The sequence below is a fragment of the Chamaea fasciata genome, unplaced genomic scaffold (genome assembly GCF_029207755.1).
Source record: "Chamaea fasciata isolate MVZ Bird 193981 ecotype frontalis unplaced genomic scaffold, bChaFas1.0.hap1 SCAF_5, whole genome shotgun sequence".
Lineage (NCBI taxonomy): Eukaryota > Metazoa > Chordata > Aves > Passeriformes > Sylviidae > Chamaea > Chamaea fasciata.
This window is the reverse complement of record NW_027094090.1, coordinates 14,784,454-14,810,474: the sequence shown is the minus strand read 5'-3', so window position 1 is coordinate 14,810,474 and position 26,021 is coordinate 14,784,454. Positions and strand designations below refer to the sequence as shown.

At 37.0% G+C, this 26,021-nt stretch overlaps 1 protein-coding gene across 7 annotated transcripts in view; it reads right to left on the bottom strand.

Annotated features, from left to right (window-relative positions):
• KIF21A (kinesin family member 21A) overlaps positions 1-26,021 on the bottom strand; it is an 87,436-nt gene that overhangs the window by 36,098 nt on the left and 25,317 nt on the right. For 5 of the 7 annotated variants that reach the window (XM_066182922.1, XM_066182916.1, XM_066182920.1 and 2 more), the window contains exons 2-12: positions 22,285-22,507; positions 20,801-20,983; positions 17,786-17,935; positions 16,968-17,102; positions 13,654-13,821; positions 12,118-12,233; positions 7,917-8,112; positions 6,934-7,123; positions 6,257-6,320; positions 5,243-5,446; positions 2,024-2,062 (exon numbers count right to left, since the gene is read on the bottom strand). In XM_066182922.1, coding sequence (XP_066039019.1) covers positions 2,024-2,062; positions 5,243-5,446; positions 6,257-6,320; positions 6,934-7,123; positions 7,917-8,112; positions 12,118-12,233; positions 13,654-13,821; positions 16,968-17,102; positions 17,786-17,935; positions 20,801-20,983; positions 22,285-22,507 — 1,668 coding nt within the window. The remainder of the gene's footprint in view (positions 1-2,023; positions 2,063-5,242; positions 5,447-6,256; positions 6,321-6,933; positions 7,124-7,916; positions 8,113-12,117; positions 12,234-13,653; positions 13,822-16,967; positions 17,103-17,785; positions 17,936-20,800; positions 20,984-22,284; positions 22,508-26,021) is intronic. The other 2 variants (XM_066182918.1, XM_066182919.1) reach the window with 1 other exon arrangement.

Here is a 26,021-nt window from a genome sequence, read left to right as displayed (position 1 = left end):
GTTCTCTTAATCTTGGTTTGCAAGGTAATAGCAATGATTAACACATTTTTCCAGCATACTGCACAACTGGGACAATCAGAATACACATCTCCATATACTACAGCAGTACTCATTTAGCATGGAAGTTGCAGTGTACCCAGAGTAGCTTTTACAAAACAATAAAAGAACATTGTGTGCAAGTACAACATATATTACAAGTATTCCTACACTTTCAAGCTATAACAGAGCATACTGTACTTAGTCTTAAAATTTATGAATAAACCTTAAACAATATCCTAATTTATCATACTATAACCACTCTTTTGATTAGTTACCTACTTTGACCTAAAGGGAATCCTCAAAATAGGCATTAATACAACAATAAAAAGGGTTTACAGCAGGGGTTTTTTTGTTTTGTTCTAAAGGTTTGGTGTATAACCCATTAGGGCAAGTTTTAACATTTTTAAGTGCACATTTAAGACATCACATGCAAATATAAAACAAAAAATCAATGGCACTCTGCAAATTGTCACAGATCAGATATTAGTCCCTCTATATCTACATGCAGAAAACCCAAAGCTCCAATGGATGGGAAATTGTGACAGAATAGAGCCAGATACCATAGGGAGTAATAATGAAGAAATGTGGTTAGGATTGTATAATATGGAATCCACCTCAACTAACTTCAGTTGCGTAAAAGTTTGGCAAGGTTGGCTGTCACAGAGCAGGCACAGAAACTAGAAATGCACATCTTCCTCCACTGATACCAAGAGGAACTCAGATTCAAGATCAAAGTCTTGGGCAACTCCAATATTCAGTGCAGTGACAAGCAATATACAGCAGATCTGAGACATAATTTGGTGACACCTTTAAAACAGAGTTCAAATCTAAAAAGTGCCTGTTGAGTAACACAGTGCTTCTGTGTAAATGTAATTTTCTGTTGTATTACTTTTTAATCTGTTCAATGCTAACTGATTCCCTTCTGCCCTACTCATTAACAGTTACGAGCTGACCATGCACAAGGCAGAAAGCTTTCGCTTGGACCATCTGAATTCAAGCAGCAGCTGACAACCCTGGCATTAAATCTAACCAGATTTGTATACAAAAAAGTGCCTAACAGGGAACACTGTGTCATACAATCTCATTTCCACAGATTCTCATCTTCCTCAAACCAGAACATGTTCTATGTTGTTTACTAAGCCTAAAAGATAATGGATCTTATCTGCAATCCTCATGTAGATTGAGGCAAACCCCCAGTTTCCCTTCCAGCTGCAGTCAGTACAGAACTAACCACTACAGAGAATTTGTGTTCTGCCTAAGAAAGGGGAGAGACAGGAGGAAGGAGAGCCAGCGGCTCTTCCAGGCGGAACTGTACTGCTTAATGCGTACGCTACTGGTCTGTGGATTCAGATAATCTGCATCAATTCAGTGGGTGGGGTTTTTTTTGGATCAAAGTAGATAGCAGAAAAATAAAAACTCCTTTCGTTTCACTTTTAATCATAATATAGTTCTCTTTTTAGAGCCCTCAAATTAAGTGCTCTCTGTGAGTGACTATTCATCTACTGGTTTGACTGAAACAGAATAGGAAGAATGATCAAGGCTTCAGTCACATACTTTCAGAAACCAAAGCAGCAGACTTCACTGAGGTGTGATGGTCCAAGACACTCTTGATCTCACATGCCAAAATTATTATTGTCATATACTGCCTGCTAGATATTTCACATTATATGTGCTACTGCACCTTCCTCCTGCCTTTCATTTCACTTTGGCCATGCAAGAAAGAAAACAATTAATTCAACAGGAATTCCCAAAGGTGCCACCTCCCCACAAAAGCTTGCTCAACACTGTGTAAATCCAGAGTCAACCTCAATTCCACAAGAGAGGTTTCTTCCAGTTAAAACACTGGCTGAAAGTGAAAATCCAAGAAAGAATTCTGAAAATTAACTACTCCTTAAGCAACTATGAATCTGCCCAACTTCTTTTCATGTACGAAAACCAGTTAATTGAAATGACAGGTAATTAAAAACCTGGGAAATATTCCAACCTTCTTTCTTCTTGACTGCTTTCCTCAAGTTTCTGTAGCCTTCAAAAGCACGAGGTACAGTATTGGAAGGCCAAGCCAATGAAGAACAAACCAGACAGTGAAAAGCAAAAGTGATAAGAAGGTAAAAAAATTATATATATGAGCTTGCGGAGTTTAAAATGAAATTTTAAAAGATACCATCAAGAGACAATAAGTAATAAAAAGGCAATACATCCTGAACAGTTGGAAAGTAAATAGAAAACAAAGAAGCAGCATATGTAGGTTAACTAATCTGCCACGGATAACAAGTGTAAATTCAAGTTACACTAAGGAAGAAATTTTAGGCAATATATTTAACTTAGCACATTATTTCTAATAATGGATTAAGAAAATATCTCAATTCTAGAAAAAGCTTTCTCCTCTTTCTCCACTTAAAATTGGTTGGTAAAATACTGAAAACTGCAAAGACTGCCACTGACCCAAAGTTATACAGTCTCAGGAACATATCAGCAAAAAACCCAATGCACTAGTTTTATATATGCTGACAACATATTTTAATATAAAGTAGGAATAAGAAAATTTCAGTATTAATATTCTGAATATAATTAATACAAAAACATCTTCAAACTGCATTTATGTTTTTGTTTGGGTTTTGTTGTTTGTTTTTAAATAAAAAGTAGGAAACTGCAGCTTATTTTTCTGGGATTCAGAAAGTATTTGTCAATAATTTCTTGTTATTTTTTTAATAAATTAACAAAAAACATGCACCAGAAGCAATGAGATGGACAAAATATTAGTATTTCTGCCTGTACTTTTTCCTCTTGAATAAATGTGGATTTATCAGTAAAAAAAACTCTGCACAACATATGTGAGCATAGAAATGGCTTAAAATTCATCAACTACTGAAATTCCTCATTTTCCATTGTGACAAAGTTTTGAGTAAGAGCTTTTGCTGCTTTTTGCTGCTTATGCTGCCTGCCCTCTTTCTTCGGTATCAGTCAGGAGCTAGCACGCTGAACCCCATGTAACTTTCATCACTAATTTAGTTTAATAAGGGTTAGGGGAGTCAAAAGAAAACAGAAATGGTTACCAGGTATATAAGGCTGACTGATAACTGAAAGGAATGTTGAAGATTTGCTCAGGGGCTTCCAGTGGGTAAGTCACACTGTGGGACACTCCAATTATGTCAGTTTTTCAGTAGACAAAATATAACTGCTGTGTAAACTGTTTCCAATGAACTTTATGACAGATGTTTATTAAAGACCACAGATATACAGCAGTACATACCTGCTGTTCATTCAGAGCCTTGCTTTTAGGCCTTCAGGCTACCTCACAACAATTTAAGTAAGTTTTATGTATTTACAATTACAGACCTTTTGTCATACTGACGCATAACCAGGAAACAAAAGACCAAGAAAGGCAGCACATAGGGGCAGAACTAGTAGCTAGGGTTACCATCCCATTTTAATAGAAAAATGCTAATTAGACAACTTTAAAAGAATGGCAACACTAAAAAGAAATAGTAGAGTAAATGTAACTTAATGCCTGTAGGAGACAGAATTAAAATAAAGAATCCCCCTCAAATTGCAGAGCCAAGTGTCTGTGCATTACATTAATGTACACACTGCCAATTCCTGAAATTTCAATAGAATAAAAATTCACAGTGATATAATCTTAACAGATTTTTCACTAATTGGATAGAAGCACTCTGCAGATAACAAGCATGACAATGTACAATCCCTCAAATTCTAATATTTTTTAGCATCTAAGAAATTTTCCTCCCAAACCATGCACCTCAGAAATTTCTAAATACTTATTACAAAGCAGTCTGCAGATCGGACAGTAGATAGATTCAAACCTTAGCAGCACTTTGAAGAGCATGACCCCATTTTATAGAACACAAGTCCCACTTTAAGATGGAGCCATCAAGAAGTCTCTTTCAACTTCAATTTTTCTATAGCTCTCTAATTCTATAATGCTAGGATTCAAAACTGAACTCAGAAATAATTTATGGCAAGTACTCCCTACTTTCAGATCAGACTACTAGGCCATCCCATCACAATATTATTTTCCTGGTGTGAGAAAGGGAAAAAAAAAACAAACCACAAAAACACAACCTAACAACAGAGGCTCTATCTAAGCATGCAGTTAAATGCATGCTTGATTTTAAAATGTGTTAAAAAATACAAAATCAAATGTCTTTGTTCCTGCATTTACAGTTAGACATACTGAAGTGCTTGGCTGAATACAGGACAGAACATTTTGCTGATTTCATTTAATACTTCCATCTTGCCCTCAGGTTCATACAAAAATGAGACAAAATCTATCTAAATCCCCATAAAAGTCTAAGAGCTTCCTGAAAAATGATATGCAAAGAATCTAGTTGCTCTTAAAATGAGTGTTCTCTAAAAGTGTAAGACATTTGCATGGTGAACAGATTTATAAGATATAGGACCTAAAATTAAAGATATGACTGACCCTCACCTACTTTATACTTTGACTATTGCAAGCTTAAAGTGTTATCTATAGTTTTACTCTGAAGTTGTAGAACTCTGAAGGAGCACTATTAAAAAGAGTAATAGATCAGAAGCATGGAAAATTTCAACTAAAACTGAGAGATTTTGAATGGACACAAAGTATCCGAGTACGCAAAGCCTTGCTGTGCTAACTGCTATCTAAACAGGCACTTATGTCAATGTCTATGAGGATTTTAGTAGATGAGAAGTTGGACAGCAAAAAAAAAGCAAAGCATGATGCCACAGAGAATTAGGAAACTTCAAATTAAAAAACATTTATAGAAGCAAAACATCAAGCAAAAGAAGCCATTCCAACAGCTACCAAAGAATCCCCAGTTATTCAGAATATCTTTTCTTCAGAAAGCAGTTTTGACATTGAGTTGAAAAAAAATTTTAAGTTTTTCAAACTTCTGTTAAATTTCAGGTGCACTTTAGAAGATTTTTTTAAAATATCAAAATTTAGAGAGAGTAACCTGTGCTTTTATCATTGTGCACAATTACTTAGAAAAGTTCATTACAAAGGAGACATTCATCCTACAAATACTGCACACTTCACTGGATGAAAAGATGCAAAAGAAAAACTATAACTTCAACATGTAAAGTGTTTGAAGGAACAGCAGTTTAGGGTCCAAATCCACACAAGAAGCCTTTTTAAGTCTCAGTAGTTTAAAAAATAGGCATTTTTACTAAGAAAGAAAAAACAGCATTATAATCCATACGTCACCTCTTTTTCTTTTTCCTTTCTTTTTTTTTCAGCTTTTCTAGATCTTTCTTGGCTATATCTAGAATTTCCATTGTCTCTTTTTCTGAGGAAAGCATAGAAGCAGAAAATGCTGATGGTCCACCAAAGTACGTGGCTCTTGATGAAGCTCTTGACAAGTTGCGTCGAAGATTTTCATTCACTGCTTCGCTCTCTAATAATTTTGCTCTTAATAAAAAACGAAAAAAGAAAGAATTGTAGACCATGAATTACAAGTATTGCTAGTACATGAGATGTGCACTCTTTTGCCTCTGTAACTTCAATGCATTACATTCAGTCTAAAAGAAACTACAAACCAAGGTGAAGTCTGAAAAAATACAATAGAAAATTCCCTTAAAATACCATTTTACACAATGGTTATATATATTGTACATATATCATATAACCTAGACAGAGTACATGAAAATATGTCTGTATGAACATACACACAGATATATATACACACCCAGATACATACCTGAATATGCTTTCTGAATACACACATAGTATATGAAAGCTACATAAAAGCTTTACATAGTATATGAAAGCTACATAAAAGCTTTAACGCTAACTGAGGATAGGCCAGATAATTTTTTGCACAGCATATGCCCAAGACATAGATAAAGGAAAATATCTCAAATATTTAAGAGTCTTTGAATTTTAAAAGGAAGTATTTTTTTTATAACAGATTTTTTAAACAAGTAATTTCTCAGTACTATCATTTCTACATGAGGCTATAAAGTTATAAAAGAATTATTTTTATTATTCTTGGTGCAACAGTTATCACCATAATTTAGGCAACATCTTACTCTCACTTCTATTGTCAGTTTGATCTCTAACATTTTACATTTTTGGGTGCAAGAGCAATACCAGATGGTCTTAGAAGCTGAAGGACCACTCTCCTAAAGTAATCACCACACAGGAAAACAGCTGAAGCATTGCTAACACTTCTATTATCTTTTTAAATAAAAATTGTGCAAATACACATTATGCAAATACCTGAGATCTTCAATTTCCTTGATATAATTATGAATCATGTTGCTAATTTCTTCATTTCCTTCCCCTTTGAAGGACAGAGAGAAAAGGGGAATGAGGGAAGAGAAAGATTAAGAAAGAGCAGTAACAGTATAAATATCTGAATATAGTTACTAGGTACAAGGTACCAGCAAAGGGAAACAATCACATGGGCTACACACGTAAATCTTAACTTATTTGTAAAATAGCATTCCTTCTTAAACTGAATTACATTTTTTGTTCCTCTCTCATGTGATCACCACATGACTACCAGTAACTTGTTTTCCATATTAGTGCATTTTAACAATGCTTAAATCAAAATTACTTATCTGGAGTTTTAATTTGGAGTCAAATTTATTTGGTCTGGTTGTTAAACCACCACAGGGGTTAAGCACACAAATAATACCTATACAAAGATATTATTTCATGCTTCCTGTTCACATTTCTAAATGGATGGTCAAATCAAGGTACCAAACTATATCAATTATTAAAAAACCCTTCCAGAAACAGAAGAAACAATCACATGTGGGCCTATCTCTGCCAAAGGAGGTCCTACATTGCTAATAAAAAGGCATCTCTTCTTTCCAAGGGATCAATGAAGCAAGAACATATAATTAAATTTCATGAACTTAAGAAGCAGTTTATGCACATTCACAGCATACCTGTCCTGGCTAGCACCTGGTTGGCCTGATCACTCATAAGCTGCGTTATTCTGGCTCTGAGAGCATCAATAGTCTCTTGCATTGCTTTAATTCTAACACGCAGGTTGTTGTTTTCTGTTTGCAGCATTGCATTCTCATGGAACATGTCATTGATGCTTTCAACGCCTTCTTCATCTATAAGCCTTTTACCCTTTAAGAAAGTTAAAATATTTTATTACTAGTCAAGGCTGACCTACACTTAAAAAAAATTCTAACTTCAAAAATGCAATCCAGAGATGACTTAGAATTCCAACCAGACACTCATAGCACAAGATAACCCCTCAGAAAGTTGTTTTAAACTATGATTGATAAAGGGACAGTTTTCAACAGACTGATATCTGGGCCAACACCTTAGCATCTGGGTTTTGTGTAATTCCACTTTAATCTGAAATACAAGTTCTTGAAGAGGTTAAAAAATGAGATGATAACTCTTTATCAAATCAGAATATTACCTCAAGAAGAGCAAAAGGTGATCCTCTTTGGTAATGATCTTTATTGCCAAAAACACTGAATGAATTTCAGGAAGAAATAGGCATGAGTATTTGCCTTATATACCTGAGATTAGGTTTTTAGAACACAAACTGTTTTAGCTGTCTAGTAAGTTTTCAAAAGCAATACACAGTAACTGTGCACGTTCACTTATGCATCAATCTAAGTTGTGGTTTGGTCATTTTTGCTTTGGAAGTGACTTTCTCATTGCCTTTCAAAAAGCAAACAGCATCATCAGTAAAAACCACTGATATTTGCTGACATCTCTTTTCTTTGGGGATACAATCTACATTTTCTAAAAACATCTGTTAATCACTAGAATTAAGCGTTGTTTACGTCAGGGTTGCAATTCCAATGGTTTTAGTGTATGAAGTGGAAATAGTCAACAGGAAAAAAAAAATATGTGGAATTACAAGCATTTTAAAGCAGAAGAAATCCTAAGAGGATAAACTTACTGTTTTGTATTCCATGAGTTCCATCTGCAGCCGTGCAATCTCACTGCGCAAAGCATTTATTTGTTGACTGGCCCTATCCTGATTGACCATCACCTTGTTCTTGATGTTCCGCGCCCGATTGGCATACTTCAACGTGTTCAGAGTTTCCATGAAGTCTCGATCTGAAGGGCTCACACAGGCTATCATGAGCGTTTGACTGGAAGTCAGAAACATAGATCAGCATTACACACCAAGAACAAAAAGAGCAGAGAGAAGCTAACAGGGCCTCAAGCAGAAGGTGAAACAAGAATAGCAACTTCATAGTATTTGTGAAAATATTTCTGCATCTAACCCACTGCAAACTGTGAACTACAAAGGTCAGCGGGTGCTACATCTTGTATCTCCCTAGCAGAGCATAGGAGATACTCGATTATTACTTGTTCCACACATGAAATTGTAAAAGCAATTAATTGGTGTTTCCAGAAACAGTTCTCAAATTACATTCAGTCTGCCTAATCACACATAAACTGAGATTAAGGAATTTATAGTCAACCTAAATTCCTAGACAATGATTTGCACATGCAGCCGTCAGGACTGTCTACTCTAATTCATGAGTTGCTTACCTACATCATCTGAAAGATGCCCAAATGTTCATCTTACCTGTCCATACATGCCTAATGTGACTGTTCTCTACCTCAGGTTCCAAACTGGCTGAATTCTCCACTCCAACTCATCTCCAACAGAAGCCCAAAACTAGGATTTACCCTTAGCGCTCTATGTCTATAACTGTATTTATACCACATTTCATAACATCACCGTTTAGAGCAACTTTCTGCAACAAAAAGCAGCAGGACCTGAGCTCTTGGCCCAAGAGGCATATGAACAATCATCCTCCTTTCAGTTTCCTACAACATCCCTTAGCCATCCCATCATGGGATATTATTGCAGGATGAGAACATATTCTATGCTCCAAATGAAAGATCAAGCAGATAGACCAGTAGGAATGAGTAGGGCAAAAGCAGAAAAAAACCCAAAACAATTTTCACTCCAACCAAGTGCTTTCATCATTCAACAGGCTCCTTCCCTCACTCCCTGGAGCATCCTCATTTCACATCAGGTAAAAAAAGCCCAGAGGGTCAGAACCAGAATTCCAGCTGCAGATCACTCTGAAAGTACACACATTGCCTAAATTTTCAACAGAAAGGGAAAAACATCTACATTTGATGGACTGAGTACACTCCTCCATGTTTGTCATAGCTTGGGTAGTTATGTAAGAAGAGTGAACTGTCTCTCGGGGGAAAGGAGCAACATCTGCATCAGGCAGGCTGGATTGTGATCTTCATTATCAATAATTCCAGACTGAAACAAACTAATGAATCCCTGCAACACTGTGTGAGGCAAACAATTATATTCACCGTTCACAGGGAAACTAAGCTAGAAAGAGTAATTAGCCTGGGGCTACCAAGAACATTCACTTTCAGCAGCTCTTCCTCAGTTCTCACCCATATCTTTGCATCAGTTCTCCAAACTGGTTTAGTTCTCAAGATAAGGCCATGCAAGATTCGGAACAAAGTTTTTGATTCTGACATTGAGAATGCGCTTATTTTTCTAAATCTCAGAGGACTGGTGCTGCAATGTGTCCATCTTGAAATCTGAACAGGTTGAACACCAGTTTCCTATCTGAACTGTAAAATGGAGTGGGGTTTTTTGACACTGTTCTACTTCTTTTATGTCACCATTTTTTAAATTGTTCTCCACTGTTCCTGAGGATAGGAAGGTTTTCTTTTTTTGTATTATAAATTATAACATTCCTTTTAAAACACCAATGTTCCATATTTTTCTTTTAATAATTCAAGAAATGTTAATATTTAAGTGCTGCTTTAGAACTGTTACAGTATTATACTTAAAATAAGAATTATTGTGAGAACAGTACAGTGATACAATATTTTCATCACTGTAACTCAGAATTTACTACAACCTAACCCAAATCATTACTAGTAAATTTCTCTAAGTATTTGTTAAGAGAGAAACAGCAATGTGGATAGTTATACCTAGGGTGGAAGTTGGAAGGCTACAGAACAGGCTTGAAGAAATCTATATCTGATTCTGCAGAAGAAAAAACTGCGTATTTGTTAAAATTTAGCTTTCCCACACATTTTGATTGCCAAAGCCCAAATAAGAAACCATTAAAAATGTGAGGGTTTTCTATATAAATATATATGAAACAATCTTCCTTGAAAGCAAAGTGCTGATTTGAGATGTCTCAGCATGTATGTCACATACAAAAAAACTGGGGGAAAGGAAGCCATCCACACAATTCTCATCAATCAGAAAAAGACAGAAAGAATTCACACAAGTATCATTAAATCCTTCAGGGGCAGCATTTGCTACCTGTACATTTGTGCTGGTTTTGGCTGGGATAGAGTAAAATTTTCTTCAGAGCAGGTGGTTTGAGCTGTTTTGGATTTGTGCTGGAAATACATACTATGGGTCCATAAAGCAGCTATGTTTGAGTTGCTGCTGAGCAGGGCTTAAAGAGTCAGGGCCTTTTCTGCTCCTCAGACTGCCCCACCAGTGGGGTGCACAAGGAGTTTGAGGGGACGCAGCTGGGACAGCTGAGCCCAACTGACCCAAGGGATATTCCACCCCATATGGAATCATGCTCAGCATATAAAGCTGGGGCAGCAAAAAGGAAGAGGATGGATATTCAGAGTGACAGCATTTGTCTTCTCAAGTCACCATAAGACATGATGGAGCCCTGCTTTCCTGGGAATGGCTGAACACCTGCCTGCCCAAGGAAGTGAATGATTTCCTTTATTTTGCTTGCATAACTGACTTTTGCTTTATCTAATAAAGTGTCCTTATGTCAAACCCTGACATTTTTCCCTTCTGCCCATGTGATTCGCTCCCAGGAGCAGGGCAGGAGTGTCTGTGCGGGGCTCAGCTGCCAGCCGGGGCTGCCCCGACCCACCGCACACTTAACTCTGTGATTGCTCCTGAAGAACACGGCGGGGAGCCATGGAGCTGGGAGACACAAAAATACATGAGTCAACACTGTATTGATACAAAAGGCCAATTTTAGAAGAGTTTGGAAAAAACATGCTCACTAGCTGGTTGTATTTGTTAAAAAAATTAATGAAGTGCTTTTTGAATTTATTTACAGAAAGACCTTAGAAGAGCTATGCTGTTTGATTTCTCCTGACTTTTTTTTTTTTTTTTTTTGTAATTCTGAAGTGTCTTCATCCCCTTTGCACTTTTGAAAGTGTCTAGCCCTTATTTTACTATTTTACTTGTTTTTTCTGGCTCTTCTTTCCCACACACTGCTGTGCTTCAATTCGTTGCTAAAGTTACCTCTCTGAAGAGCGCAGCAACAGTTTGAGAATTTTGTTCCACTTCTCCCTACTCCTTTGTTAAAAAACCTCCTACTCTCCTAAAGTAGAGCCAGGCATATTGGATCATATAAAAGAACAAGAGTACTACCTTTAATAAAATACACTCAGCTGTGGTCCCTCTTATATTTTTACATGATAACATTACAAATACAACATCTGTATTATTTTAATAAATTTGTTAAGGTTTCCTTATATAAAGCCTTCAGAGGTCAAAGCTTTCCTTTATTGTATGTGCAGAATGTATGCAAATGGTTCATACAAACAACCCTGGTGAAAGACTACTTTGTTTTTAGTGGGCTGCAAACCAACATCAGGTAACTGAACAGATGATTATATGTCTCATAGGCTGAGATACAAAATCCCTAAATGATGGAAGTGACCATGGTAAACTGACTCCAAGGTCCTGTGCATGGCAGTCACAGCAAATAATTCACTGACATTTAAAAAACAAAACAACAAAAAACCCCGCCCAACCGCTAAAGGAGAAACTCATCACAGTTTTAAAATATGCTGTAAACAAAACCTGACATTTGTACTATCTACAATCTCCAGATATTTCCATGGGAAGAACTTGCCTGAAAATGGTAACTTCTAAGTAACCTGAAGCTTCACGTCTAGTAAAATAAAAATAGCACTGAAAAGAACGAAGGAAAAATCTCTTTAAATTCTTTTCCTTCTATTGACAGCATTATTTTATGACAATTTATCGCCAGAACCTTCCTCCAACAAGATTTTTATTGTCATTTAATGTTCATTTTACTTTCTGCAGGATTATGTTCTCATTTGGGCTCATTCACAATGAAATGTATAAAATGTTCCAATTTTCATACCTGTTTCCCCCAAGAGAGTCTTGAAGTAGCCTTGTAAGCTTTGAATCTCTGTATGGTACATGAGTTGCCTTCTTACTTTTATCTCCCAGTGCACTTATTACATTGCCAAGTGCCAGCTATAAAACACCAAATCACGTAACACACAAGTCAGTATCAGCTCCTGTGTAGTTTTAAAACACCTATAAACTGGAGTCATCGTATTGTCAGGAAACTAATATACTCATGAAAGTTAGCATAAAAATATTTCTGAAGATTTCTGTATTTTATATTTAGAAATGCTTGTGTTATCAACAGTGCATTGGATGACTTACAGTGCTAAAGTAATGCTATGACAGGAAGTGCTAAAGTGCTTAGCACAATTCACAGGCACTGTCTATTAGTATCTCATGTCAGTAACAAATTAAAGTTGGTATGACTTAATCTAACAAAAATTTGCTTTCAATGATAATTAAAGTTGATCTCTACCTCTAAGAGAAGCTATCATTTCTTTCAAATTAATTTTATCAACCTGCCTTATGTTACATTTAGAATAAAATATGGGGCAGTTATATGAAGAAAAAAAAACCCCAGAATTTAGTACCTCTACAAATGTCTCACGATGATTTGAGCATTTAAGACTTGAAATTAAAGGCTTGTAGTCCACAGCTATCCTGTTTCCTTACCAAAAGGGTCTAATGCATGTTTGTAAACAACTGAACATTTGGCTGTGAAATTATTTTCACATGGAACTGCACACAGTTCAGTCAAATGGAAGGAGTTTTCTTTAGGTGGCGTCCTGCACTACAAGTTCTTGCTTTGGAAATGATGCAGCTGCCACCAGAAGATGCAGAACTGCACACACTTCATGCTGTGCCTGGTTGCTTTGAAGGATTTAAAGCACTTTCAATCTGTTACACAAAACTGAGGGCTGAACTTCACTGTAGCTAAAAGTTTTGTGATCTTAAATCAGTCACATTACACTGATTTTCACCTTCATTTACTTTATGTGCTCTTTGTTACGGACAACTATGTCATCTGGATCCCCCAAATCCTGCTGGCTTTGTGCTTACGTCAAATCCTGCTGGTTTTTTGCTTATGTCAATGATGAAATTGAACTGAATAGTCTTTCTCTTCTATATAAAATAACCAGAAGAACTACAGAAAATACAGTGTCGTGATGGCAAGAGAATCAGAGAAAACTCTAATTGCACAATACCCCAGCAAACTGGTACTGCACAATAGCCCAGAAAAAATGAGACATGTTTTCTCATATAGAACAGACATGTATTTTTGTGTCTTATTTAAAAGAGTTGCACAGAGCCTCCACATAGTCATGTAGCACAAAACAAAGACATGAAAATACAATCTCCACTGATAATCACCAGCTCTACTTTTCAGTTTAGTGTTAAGTAAAACATTTAATACAGTTAATTAAAAAATGATATAGCAAGCCAGTACACAGACAAAAAAAATATTAAGCTATAAATTATAAATTTAATTTCTAAATGCTTTGCCTGGGATTGTTTTACATTATATTGCATAGTTGTATAGTCTTACTAGTCCACAGTTGATGGAAATGCCTTCTTTTGCCCTTTCTCCTGTAGCTCCTGTTCGCTTTAACCTTTCAGATCCCGCCAGATCAACAAAATGAAACTTGGCAGTAAGAGTTTCATATTCATTCATCTCAGAAGATTCAGATATTATCCTGTTATCAGTGGCATTATCCTGAAGCAAAGAAGAACCCACAAGGCTTGGTGAGATCTTTCACATTAACATTTGCAAAGTTCAATCAACAATTATTTACAAAACTACCTCTTCACCATGACCATCTCCTTATTCATTCTTTTGTAACAACAGTATTTTGAAACCTACTTTCTTCATTTTAATCATATGTACTAACATATCATTCTTGAAGACCCAGTTCTAGATGCATGTGAATACAAATTACTTTAAGTACGAGCTACCATAGCTTTAAGTACCATTAAAGCTACCATTACTTTAAGTATCGAGCTGCTTCTCGATGAAGAAATGAGGGGACACATCTACTAAAATATACAAATCTCCAGCAAGATGAGCAACAAATTTGTATCTCTCCTAGAATGCACTCTTGAATCGACTGTCCAAGGAAACTGATTTTAAACCAGAAAACTTTAATTACATTATTACCCCACAAAATCATCAGAACCACCTAGTTCATAAACCTGCTGAATAGCTGAAAGATATTTTGATTTTATAGCTCTCTAAAGCCCATCACCAGCCTCCCTGTGGGATGAGTCTTCAACCTTCTTTTGGAATTATTGTTGGAAGCCATTTCTCCTAGCAGTCAGTATTCCACTAGCACTTCTGACTTCCCCCGAAAATAAGAACAGTAGACAAAACAAGGGAAAATGCAGCGGTTCCTTTCTCCCTTCCACCTTCGTCCCCCAGTAATGACTGGCACTTGCTGCAAGCCTCTGTAAGTGCACGGAGTCCACCCAGGAACACACTGCACTGGGGCAGGTATCATAGCCTCAGCCTCTTTCCACTTTACATCCCAAAGCACAGCAGGAAAATTATCCTTTTTCATTAGACAATCCCAAACTTTTTTTCTGTTTATAGTTTAATTCTACCATTCACTGTAGCCTTTTATTTTACTCCAAGTGTAGTTAGATTTATTGTCAGGAAAGAATACAATGAGAAAAATCTTTAAATCACTCACTTCTTTACCTTACTGGTAAGATACCCATTGCAGGGTAATTTCTACTAACTTGGCACGGTGTCAGACAATAAGCATATATTGGATTCATAACAAACTCGCACAGCCCAAACTACAAGCTTTATTAGGAATTTCTAATCACATTAAGCACAGAAAACCCAGAAAAACCTTAAAAGAAAAAAAAAAAATCAAAAAAACCCAACACCTAATAAAAAAGCCAAACACAGACTTGTCAGGTATTCTGTGGTGACCTTTATGTCCTTGGCCAGTTAGCCGACAACTCCCTTCACTATTGCATGGAGTAATGCAGGTCTCTACAGACCAAACCATTCTCATGGTAGTTAAATATTTCATGCCTCCTTTTGTAGCAGTAACAGAAGATAATGCAAATTGTACCACTTCCACAAGACCAGGAATCATTATTTCTGTTATTGTGATGTTTACACTCTGGGGGCCACACTCTAATTCCCAGCCCTCAAAGTCACTCTCCTCCTTTCACTCTACTTCATTTAGCAAATGAAGTGTACATCCAGAAACTTCCAAGAAGCATGGCTGGTGTGAACAGAGCCCCAGCAGCATGTCTGTGCACTGCAGCCCTGGCTGCCTGCCAGCCCTGGGCACAGGCGACCGAGCACAGAGGGGGCACGGCCAAGGCTGTCATCCGAGAAGGAGAAACTGCGTTGCCCTAGTAACAAAGGTCTCCCAAAACTGTTGTCTACAGAAACTTGAGCTACATCTCTCCTGGCCACCCAATAATAGCCTGTATTAATTTAGATTCCAGGAACGTTCAGAGGACAATGTCAGGTCTATCCTCTACTCTCCTAAACGCCACAGGGAAAGAAGAGGTGCTGTCTCAACAAATTGAGTATTTAGAAATGCCCAGCTCCACAGTCAGATTATCTTGTGCATATCTCACAAGAAAAGCAGAAACAAAGCAGTTTAACATAAGGCAGAAGATGGCCACATCTTCCTCTAACACAAGCCTCTGTGAAAACACAGGCAGAGCCAGGCAACCGTCCCCTGGGGCAGCTCAGCTGGTGGAGAAGGCTGCAAGTGTGCACCAGCACAGGACTGCTGTGCCAACAGCCTGCAGGAAACAGGCTCCCAGATGACTTCTCACTCTCCAGTAGACAATTTGCAACAAAAATTTCCAAGCAGACTGTGTCACCACGCAGTGACTGAGGTGCCCTGTGTGGGCTTGAAGTGTGGTGCCAATCCCACCCAAGTGAAGACAGTTGACCACACCACCAAATTCACAGTTTCAGCATGGAAAGCAGAAAGAAGTGTTTTTAGCAGGTGTATAAAGCAGGTCTACATAACCCAAAAGAAGAGGAAGGAACACTCATTTTACTGGCAAATGATTAGTTGTAGTATTAAAAAAAAAAAGCAACCCCTGCAAAAAGCACTGCAAATCCAATTCACTGTTCCACATGTCTAAAAATGTGATATCTCCAGGTAGGATGCTAGCCAGATAGTATTCAATATTTAAAAAGTATATGCAAAAGACCTTTAGAATATTCAATTTAAGTCCCCCTGAAGGTACTGTAGTTTTCAGTAATGCGGATTTATTCAGAACTCTCCCCTTTACAAGACACACCCAACAGCAACTAACAACTGAACAGTCACACGCAGAATATTCTACAGAACAGTTCCACGTTCATCCGTAATTTGAATTTCAGGTGCATAGATTTAACGAAATACCTGCACGCTGAATATATACCTATTTAAAATAAATACACTGAGCCTCAGAATTTGGTGCTTTTCTACAAGCACCTTATCAACAATTAATCTGAAATATCCAAGCAGTTTCAGTTAGCTGACTGCAAGTTTAAACCCACTAACTGCTAAGACACTTAAATGTGCTGCCCCAATTAAAGACAAATTGTATTTTAACTTTCTCACTTGTGTATGTCGCAACAATATATTGAAGAAAACACTAGAGAAGAATAGGTAGGTTCCTGTAAGAGTCTGCAATTTATAGTTGCCTCTGGCTAGAGGATGGTTACATATGCACAGATTAAATCAAATTATTATAATGCTTAGCAAATTCATCAAGCAATATGATGACTACAGCATCCTTATTAAGTGCAATTCAAGTAGCAGTGGCTGCCAAAACTAACCCTGTCTTGAAAAATGGCTACTTAAAGAGAAGTTTACCAACAGCAAAAATACATACAGCGTTGAATGCAGGGCAGACTCTGGTCTGACACAAGTGTATAGTGAAGATAGCGTGCGACCGTGAGCTCTGAACGTTCATCTGAGTGCTGGCAGTGGTTCGAGACAAAGCTCCCAGCTTCAGGCACTGCATCATCTAGAAAACAGGCAAGAAGTACATTGCAACCCTTGCTGGTTAAAGGAACAATGTTCCTATAACACTTACTGGTTTGGATATATGACTAAAATTTCTCCCTTTGCTACAAATTAAGTTCCTATATGAAAAAAAAAAATCCCTAAATAAACAAAGTATTTTTGTGATTTCTGTAAGAAAGTACTTAAATTTTCATATTCCTCTCTTTACTGTACCCTACTAGCAACATAATTATCTTCATTCACCTGTGGCAAAAAAAGCATGATTTTTGTACTTCTTGTACAAAAAAAAAAGAGGACAATAACATTTGTATTCAGATTTGCAGTATACACGAATAGCAGTTTATTTCACATCAGCCATAATGCAAAGCTTTCCTCTCAAAGAAAAAATAGCACATATAAGATTTGGGAGATCAGATCTACATATATGCCAGAATTCTCCCAGCAGAATTATATTAAAAGCCTGTTCCTAGCTTTAAATGAAAGTGACATGCACTTAGTATCAAACATGTCAGATTTAAGGCTACAAAGAATTAGGAAAATAAAAATTTTAGCTAGCTTTTACACTTAAATTGTTTAGGAGACATATTAGCTAGCATGACCTCTATTTTTAACCATTCATCAAAGCATACAGACATTTTTAGAATCTACTTGAATATTAGAGTGTAATTTATTTCCAATTATCACCTCAGATTCTCCATTCACAGTTCGGGTTGTAACGCCCACTGTATAAATTCCTCCTGCCGAATCTTCATGTATTTTAATATTTGATTTTTTATTCTTTGCGTCAATATCACGTGTGGTATCAAACAGATCAAGGATTTCTTCATTGTAAAGCTGAAGAGAAGAAAAAGGCAAAATACATCATTTTTGGAAGGAATTTCTCTGATGACTAACAAATCTGTGCATAGCACACACCAAAAGTTGTAAAAATCCAAATGTCTCACCTCCCAAAAGATGTGAAACATCCAAACTTATAAGGACAATAGGTGACAGAGCAGCTGCAAATTAAGTGACCTGCACAAGTTCCTGTTATGCCACCCAAAGATGGGGTAACTTCCTCCACATTGCCAGATCTCAGATAAAATTCTTTGGTGGGACCAGGGAAGGGGAGGAATTTGGTGCCAGCAGAACAAAAGCGGTTTCTGTGGCAGGCACCTGCTGTCTTCAGATTTAACCTTGAGCTTTTCTTTTGTGAATTCAGTTGGCTGCACCCTGCCCCAAACACTTTCAACTCACTTCACCTGCTCTACCAGCCATTACAGGGAGATCTCCTCTCTCACACCTCAGTAATTCTATGGCTCTCATTCTTCCTGCCCAGGAAGGAATTTGACATATAATAATAGTTTTTGTGCAAGCTGCTTCTTAAAGACACCAAGCATCAGTCCAAAAATACTATGGCATCACTTCTTGAGCAGGGCTTTTGTAACTCCGTAAGAATATTCTGAGCTTTATGCAAACTGTTTAAATCCAATTGAAGATATCAGGGGGAAAAAACAGACAATCCACCCAGAAAAAACACTATCCCACTGGAAATCTCAGGGCTCAAGTCTCTGCCTGTGTACACTGGAATATGTCAAGTGTCTCTAATTTAGTTTTACTAATTCATGTCAGCAAAGCTCAGCCCAGACTAATTCAATTCCTGACCAAAATTCCTAGGTAACAGTCAAAGAACCACCACAACAGATCTGTATTCACACAAGGTACTTTCTCACAACACTGAAAGTAAGTGACTTTTTTCTCCTCTCAAAAGCAAAGAAAAAGCTCAGCATTTGTGAATGTGATGCTTTTAATCCTTGACATATTAAAAAAGGAATTCTATTTAATTATTAGGCATAGAAATTCTATGTAGTAATCTTCTTACTAACGTTTACCTTCATAAGTTCAAACAAACTGATGCCACAATTTAAAGCAGATCCTGATAATGCATCTGCAATTGGATGTTACTGCATATGCCTGTCTTTTGAAAAAGCAGGAAAGTGAAGAGTTAAGGGAGGCAGACTGCAGTCAACTAAAGAAAAGCAAGAAAGTAGCAAACAGAAGTCACTGTTCCCAACAGTTATCCAGCTGTAAGACTTCAAAGTTACTCCAAAAATACAATCTTGCTTCAACTCCTTCAACGACTAAATTATTGGTTATGTAATCCAGCCCTAATGGTAGATAGGATGGGAGCAAGGGGATACTTTTTTGATACAAGAACAGTGTATAATATCAAACTAATCAGAAAAAGCTCCTTCTGGGAAAAGTAAAAGAAAAAAATCTACATTGACATTTTGTTAAGTGAGAAATTACTATATACATCATTTAACCTTTCTCTAAATGAGATAAACAAAACAGGTTTCAGTATGTACAGTTCAGCTGAAATACATTGTAATGGCTGCAATTCTTCATACCATCCTTATTGTAACATTTAATCACTGCCCTGTATTTTGGGACTCAGTCATACTTGCAATGTTATGTCAAAAAACACAATCAATTCAGAAACCACACTGGTTACTGCTCCTCATGCTGCTCATGTTGCAGCTGCCTAAGCAAAGCTGCAGCTCCCTGGTGCACAGAGTAGAGCATTCCCACAGCACACGCTCAAGCCAACTCTCTCTAGGCAAATATTAGCCAGAGCAACAAAAAGTTCTGCGTAAGGGTAGCAAGTGACAAACCTAGACCTACATAAAACTAATGCCAGCTTGTTAATCTTTAAAACAGTTATAGGAATCTATGATTAAAGGACTTAGTTTACTTCAGCTGTAATAAAACCAACAGCTGTTCTCATGGGTAATATAAAAGTGGAGGTTTACACCGCCAAAGTAGATAAAGTGGTACATACTGAAGTAAGCAAAACAACTTTACACCTGCTCTTCCTAAAATTGATTCTCCCTCTCCATGTGCCTGAAGTATCAGATTTTGCTGGTTGGTAGTAAATCTGAATACATTACACTCAAAACAATCAATTTAAAAAACAGTTCCACTGTCAGGAGACACAGTATAAAACCTACAGGGTGTAAAGCAACAGCTGCTGCAGGTCAGAAAGATCACAGATGTTATGGCCCCTTTACCAGTAACTATGTCTACAAGAAAACACAAGGGGAGCAGTTCTAGCACAGTATTGACCACATTTTTGGTTTTTTTTCCTCTGGGTCTAAGAAAGAAGGGAACAGTGACACTGAAGCCCAATCCTAAACCAGTGGGAAGTGCAGAAAGAGGTGTTTTCATGCTATGTTATTTTGGTGAAAGAAAGTCTTCTGAACAGATTTTGAAAGTTAAAGAAATCTATGTCAAAGTGACGAAAGTGGGCAAAGCATGGTCACTACTCAAAGCCACAAAATCCAATTAGGCTTTTTTTTATAATTTCTTGCTCTATAGTTTTGTCAAGAATTCCCAATTGGCACAAGCAGCAGGCCCTACAAACAGAAAGGGATAAATGTTGATGAACATAACTATTTCTAAACTTCAAAATAACATTACAAAGGGAAGTAATAAAATAATTGGAATAAGATAAAAAGATTTTTTCATAAATTGAAGAGCTGAAGCAACTCTCATAAATTTTCCTTTTGAAATCTTTAAGATAAATTCAAAACACCTTGCGAGGAAAAAAAAAGTTAAAATAAGCAACCAGAAAAAATATTTAACTTGTTTTCTAAAAACAACAACAACAACCACCAAAAAAATCACTAAGTCACACCCACAAATATGGATCGTATTTACCTCTAAGAACTGTGCATTGACTTTAAAGTCTGGAGGTGGAAGTCCTTGTTTAATAGCACCTTGTTTCTTTTCTTCAATACATCTGAAAAGGTGCTTAACAGCACGTGATATAATGCCTTGTTCCTCTTCTGTTATGTTGACATCAAATCCAGTGCCCATGGTGTATGTTTTGCCAGCACCTGTCTAATTTGAAAAAGGAGCAGTCATTAGAACATGTTAATAGTACACAGCACCATAGAAATAGAATTTGCGAACACCGGTACTCACATCAGTCTGCCATCTTTACAATATTAACACACAAAACAACAGGTCACTTTGAAAAACGGATAAACAGCAGAATTTGGACAAACTCTACTGTTTATCCAGAGATCACATACAAGAAGGCAGAGACCAATTCAATCTTTCATAACCCTTCCCCTAGAAACTTTCCCTAACCAGCTTACATCAGCCTTGAGCTATCACCACTAGGTCAAAAGATGAGTTAATGTTTCCAACCAAGGCTGTTAATTAAAGCATGTATTTTGGAGGTAAAAGCAGCATTTGCAATTCTTTACAGAAGTAGATCAAATGACTCCCTTAATTAAGATGTCTGAATATCTCAGGTATTATATTCCCATTGTCCTCACTTTATACTAAAGAATACAAGCTCTAGCTCCACTAGGAAAATAATCTAATTAAATGTGAAGTCCAATAGAACACAAGGTAGTGTAGTGTTTTCACTTAATTAGTAGGTCAAGTCTAAGACAAAGATAGGATCACACAGCAGAGCATAATCTGCTAAACTGGATCTGCAAACTGCTTTGGTTTGACTAGGAATAGACTTCACCTGGCTAACTTGAGATGCAACACAACAGTGGTGAAACTCAGCATCCAAGACCACATTTAATGCAATCAGTTTGTAAGGGAATATGCAGAAGACAAGAACAATCTCTACAATGTGCTCAGCTTCCAGTGTGCCCAGTGCCCTGACAGGGTGTGTTCTCTATGAAAAGTTGTCCGACTTTGGAATCTGATCTCTACATTTTGCCCACAAGCAAACAATGTGGCCTGAAGTTCCCCAGGATCTATTTTTAAAAAGCTCCCATTCCCAAAAGTCTCTAAAAATGCAATGGGTTGAAAAATTGCTCAGAAAATAATCTCAGTACAACCTACCTCTATAGTTCAAGTGATTAAGTCAATAATTTGCTTGACTAAGGCAATAATCTGCATAGAGGTGAATTCAGGAATTATATGGACTGATACTATTTTCAGTATTACTATTAAATTCAAACCTGCAACCTACATATATTCCTTGTTTCAACTGCCAGTCAAAACAGAATCTATATAAACTCAACACTCTCCTACAGAATAACTCTCTGGAAAAAAAAAAAAAATCCAAGATGCTAAAAATCAGAATAATGCATACAGAAATTAAAGAGAAAAATCAGTTGCAAAAAACTGCTTATTCCAAAATAAACACTTTAAAATAGACTTGTGAAGCTTACCTGGCCATAAGCAAAGACTGTGGCATTATAGCCTTCAAAGCAACCTTCAATCAGCTTTTCTATGCACTGTACATAGATCTCTTCTTGCTGTGAGTCAATGTTAAAGACATAATCAAAAGTGAAGGCCTTATCTTTTCCCAAGAACACTTGAGGTTCACCAGGTGTGACAGATGTACAAATATGGCATCCTTCAATCTTCTCTTTGGCTAACTGTGGTCTAATTCTGTATTGGAAGAGATAAAAAGAACTATTAGAAATTCTCATCATTAAAAAGAAGAGGAATATACAATACAAATAAGGGATCTGAGAATTCCTTAATGACTGAGAAGTCAGAATTTTTCTTCACCAAGCCAGAAGGTTTTGGGTTGTCTGAACCACAGTACTGACTGTACCAGAACCCCAGCTATAAAACAGCTCATGCAAATGACACCATCTTTTTTGAAGGTTCACCAACTTCAAGTTGGTGACCCGCCTAGAACTCTGAATGTTTCTGTATGCACATTATGCATTACTGAAGAGTTACTTTTATATGTTGTTTCAGACTTGGAAATCAACCTTTCCAGTTTTATCAAATTTCTGCATGCTTTCACTGTAAAAACTTTTTTTTTCTTCATTTTTTACAAACAAGTTAAATGTGAAAAAATACAGGATTGTTTAAATAGCAGTTTGGGAGTAAGGACCCACCAACACCTAGCTCAGTTGGTTAGAGCACAGTACCAGTGATGCCAAGGTTGTGGGTTCAGTTCCTGTATTCACTCAAGAGTCGGACTTGAATATCCTAACGGGTTCCTACTAACTCAGAATATTCTATGATATCATCTTAAATTAAAGCCTCCTTGCTGTGAGAGCAATTGCAGCAAGAAAAAGGCTCACATTTCTTCTTTCCTTTTGTCAGAAAAGGAATTTTTTACAGCCAGAATACTTCTGTGAAATATTTGGTTTCAGTAAAGAAGTACACCTTCAGACAGCAGGAAAAGAACAATATTTAACAAGTTCTAAAAGTAAGAGCGTCTCATTCCTCATTATTTCCCCTCTAAGGCAAATTTCAGCTTTTATTTCAGTTTGCTCAGTTTCTTATTTTACAAAATAACTTGTAGAATATAGCTTGAACTTCTTATTTTCTATAATTTTATTAATTCCTCTGTATTCTTAACACTCTTGCAGCCTCATCAAAATTGAATTCATATACTGGCCTCATGACTAATAATGACTGCAGAAGCTTGTGATTCAATTGGTCTAATGATTAACTACCAAGAAGGAAAACTCTGGCCCACTTAACACACTGTTTTAGCTGTATGTAACTAATAATTTGTTTACAAAGCTACCTTTTTAAAAATATATATTTCCAAGTTCCCAAAGGAGCACCAAAAAAACAAACCAAAAACCCAAACAAACAAAACCCACACCAAAATGTGTGCAGCTTAAAAGATGTGACAAGGAAGGGTAATAAGAATGATTAAAAAAACAGCAGTACAGCTTCATACAAACAGAAACGTGGTATATTTTATACAGATCCTCCAATTATATACAGCTTCAGTGTGGCTACTTCCAGTTACACAGTGTCAAAGACCTGCAAGCACAGAAGGCACATATTTCCTATTCATACTTAAAGGCACATTTCTCATACTCCATGCTTTAAGGGCCACATGCACATTAATGCTGTGTTTAGAGTCGCTGTGCTGCCTTGAAGCAAATTCCCCAACACCTTCAGATATCACATGTTAGTTTGGATCACAGAGCAGTTTCAGTGTGCACAATTTACACCCCCTTCAGAGGAAACGAAGCCAAAATGCTCAACTCCAAACACACAAAACTTGTTCCAAAATCTAATGGCAGCATAAGGACCCAAAGCTACCTGCTGATCTACTGTTACTGTGCCAACACCTGCTGATACAGAGAGAGTTTGTCTCCAACAACCGAGTGGACTGCTGCAGACTAATTATGCACATGGTAGAGGAAGTTAGAAATAGCCTGCTTGAAAAAACAAAACAAAAATCTCACGGAGCATGATGTATTTAATTTTATTGCAGATTTGGACTTTTTCATCCAGGGATGTTCATTGCTGTCAAGAGTATTTTTCAGATTTTTCTTTCTGAGGGTTTCATTATATCCCATGTGTTACACTAGAGATTAACCTTAATTTATCTGTAACGTTTTCCACACATTAATTCCAGTATGGAAACTTCATTAATGATCAGAAGGTACCACCCTTGTCAGCTTATCCTCTAGTGTAAAGTGAAAATTAAGTAAACCTTTGAAAAATATCATTAAAGAAAAGATTATATGATGTGCAAAATAGGCATAAATATTCTACACCCAGTATTTGCATTTAAGGACACAAAGTGTGTAATATAGGTCACACTGTCTCTCTAAAAACATCATAAGGATTTTTCTTTAAATGAAATAAGAATGCTAAGAGTAATACAGGATTTACATAACTCCTTCAATAACAACCAACTTCATCCATTTGTACCTGCATTGACTAAACACAGAATCTGATAAATATGTACAGAAACTTGGAATACATTTACTTCCTTCTAAATTAAGGAAATTTTGGTAATAAAATAGCTTTTTTTTCTAAGTAGAGAAAGTCTTCAAAGAAATTAATCATATGCCTTTTCTAAAAGCATGCTACACAAAACTGGAAGGTTGAGCAAATAAAACACTGCCACTTGCTGTCTAAAACAATATTTAGAAAATGCCTACTCAGTAGGTTATTCTGTTGCCTTCTTTTACTGCCGTGAAGTCAGTCAGAGGGCAAGCTCCTTTTTCAGACTAAGCATTCTTATTCTTTTACTAATCCAGTGCACACAGTACAGAGGCCATCAATTGTCCTTACAAGAATGAACTCTGAGGACTTGTAAAGCTCCAGAGGTATGTCTCATTGCCTTCCAGAGCAAAAAAGCCTATGAAGATCTCGTCTAGAAATCTGGATGGAAAACACATTTTCAACAGCAAGCAAGCTTTACTGTACCCCAAAAAACGCAACTTCTCCCCAGTTCCAAAAGGCTTTTAGGATCAACTTGCAGAATGAAGTTGACAAGTTTTTTATTTAAAGTTTTTCTTCATATGTTTTTATTCTACACTTGAAAAAAACTTAATTTTCTACACTGATGAACTGATTCAATTACGACAGCAATTATGACAGGTGCCGAATAAATTTCTCCTTTCTACTACTAAGTAAAGGGTGAGTGACCATGAAAAGGAACAGCATGCCTAAAATATCTATGATTTGCATGATAATTATTACAGTGATGACAGGACTGTAAAGTGAGCAGTTTCGATGTTGCTCGGCTGAGACTTCCCATGAGAATCCTTCCGGCCAGGTTCTGCCTTGCAGCCAGGCAGCACCTCCCAGAGCTGAGCTGCACAACAGCAAGCCTGTACATATCAGCCCAGCAAAACCAGCCCACAGCAAGACACCAGAGACCAGCTGAGCTGAGGGGTATCTGTGTCACTGCTAGTAGCTTCTTACCAGCTCAGTCACTTCCCCTGGGCTGTAACACAAATTCAGGGATCCAGCAGTGATGATGGTGTCCTTCCTCCCTAACTTACCTCTAAATCTGAAGGCAGTGCTACAAGAAAAATCAGCATTTCACCAGCACTTAGTCAACACAAAGGAAAAACAAAGCAAGACTCCACTACAACAGAGAAGCTTCATGCCAAAGACAGACCCCCTTCTCATTCTGTCATTGGTCTTACACAATGTCCCACTCTGCTATGGAGTTGAGAGGTAG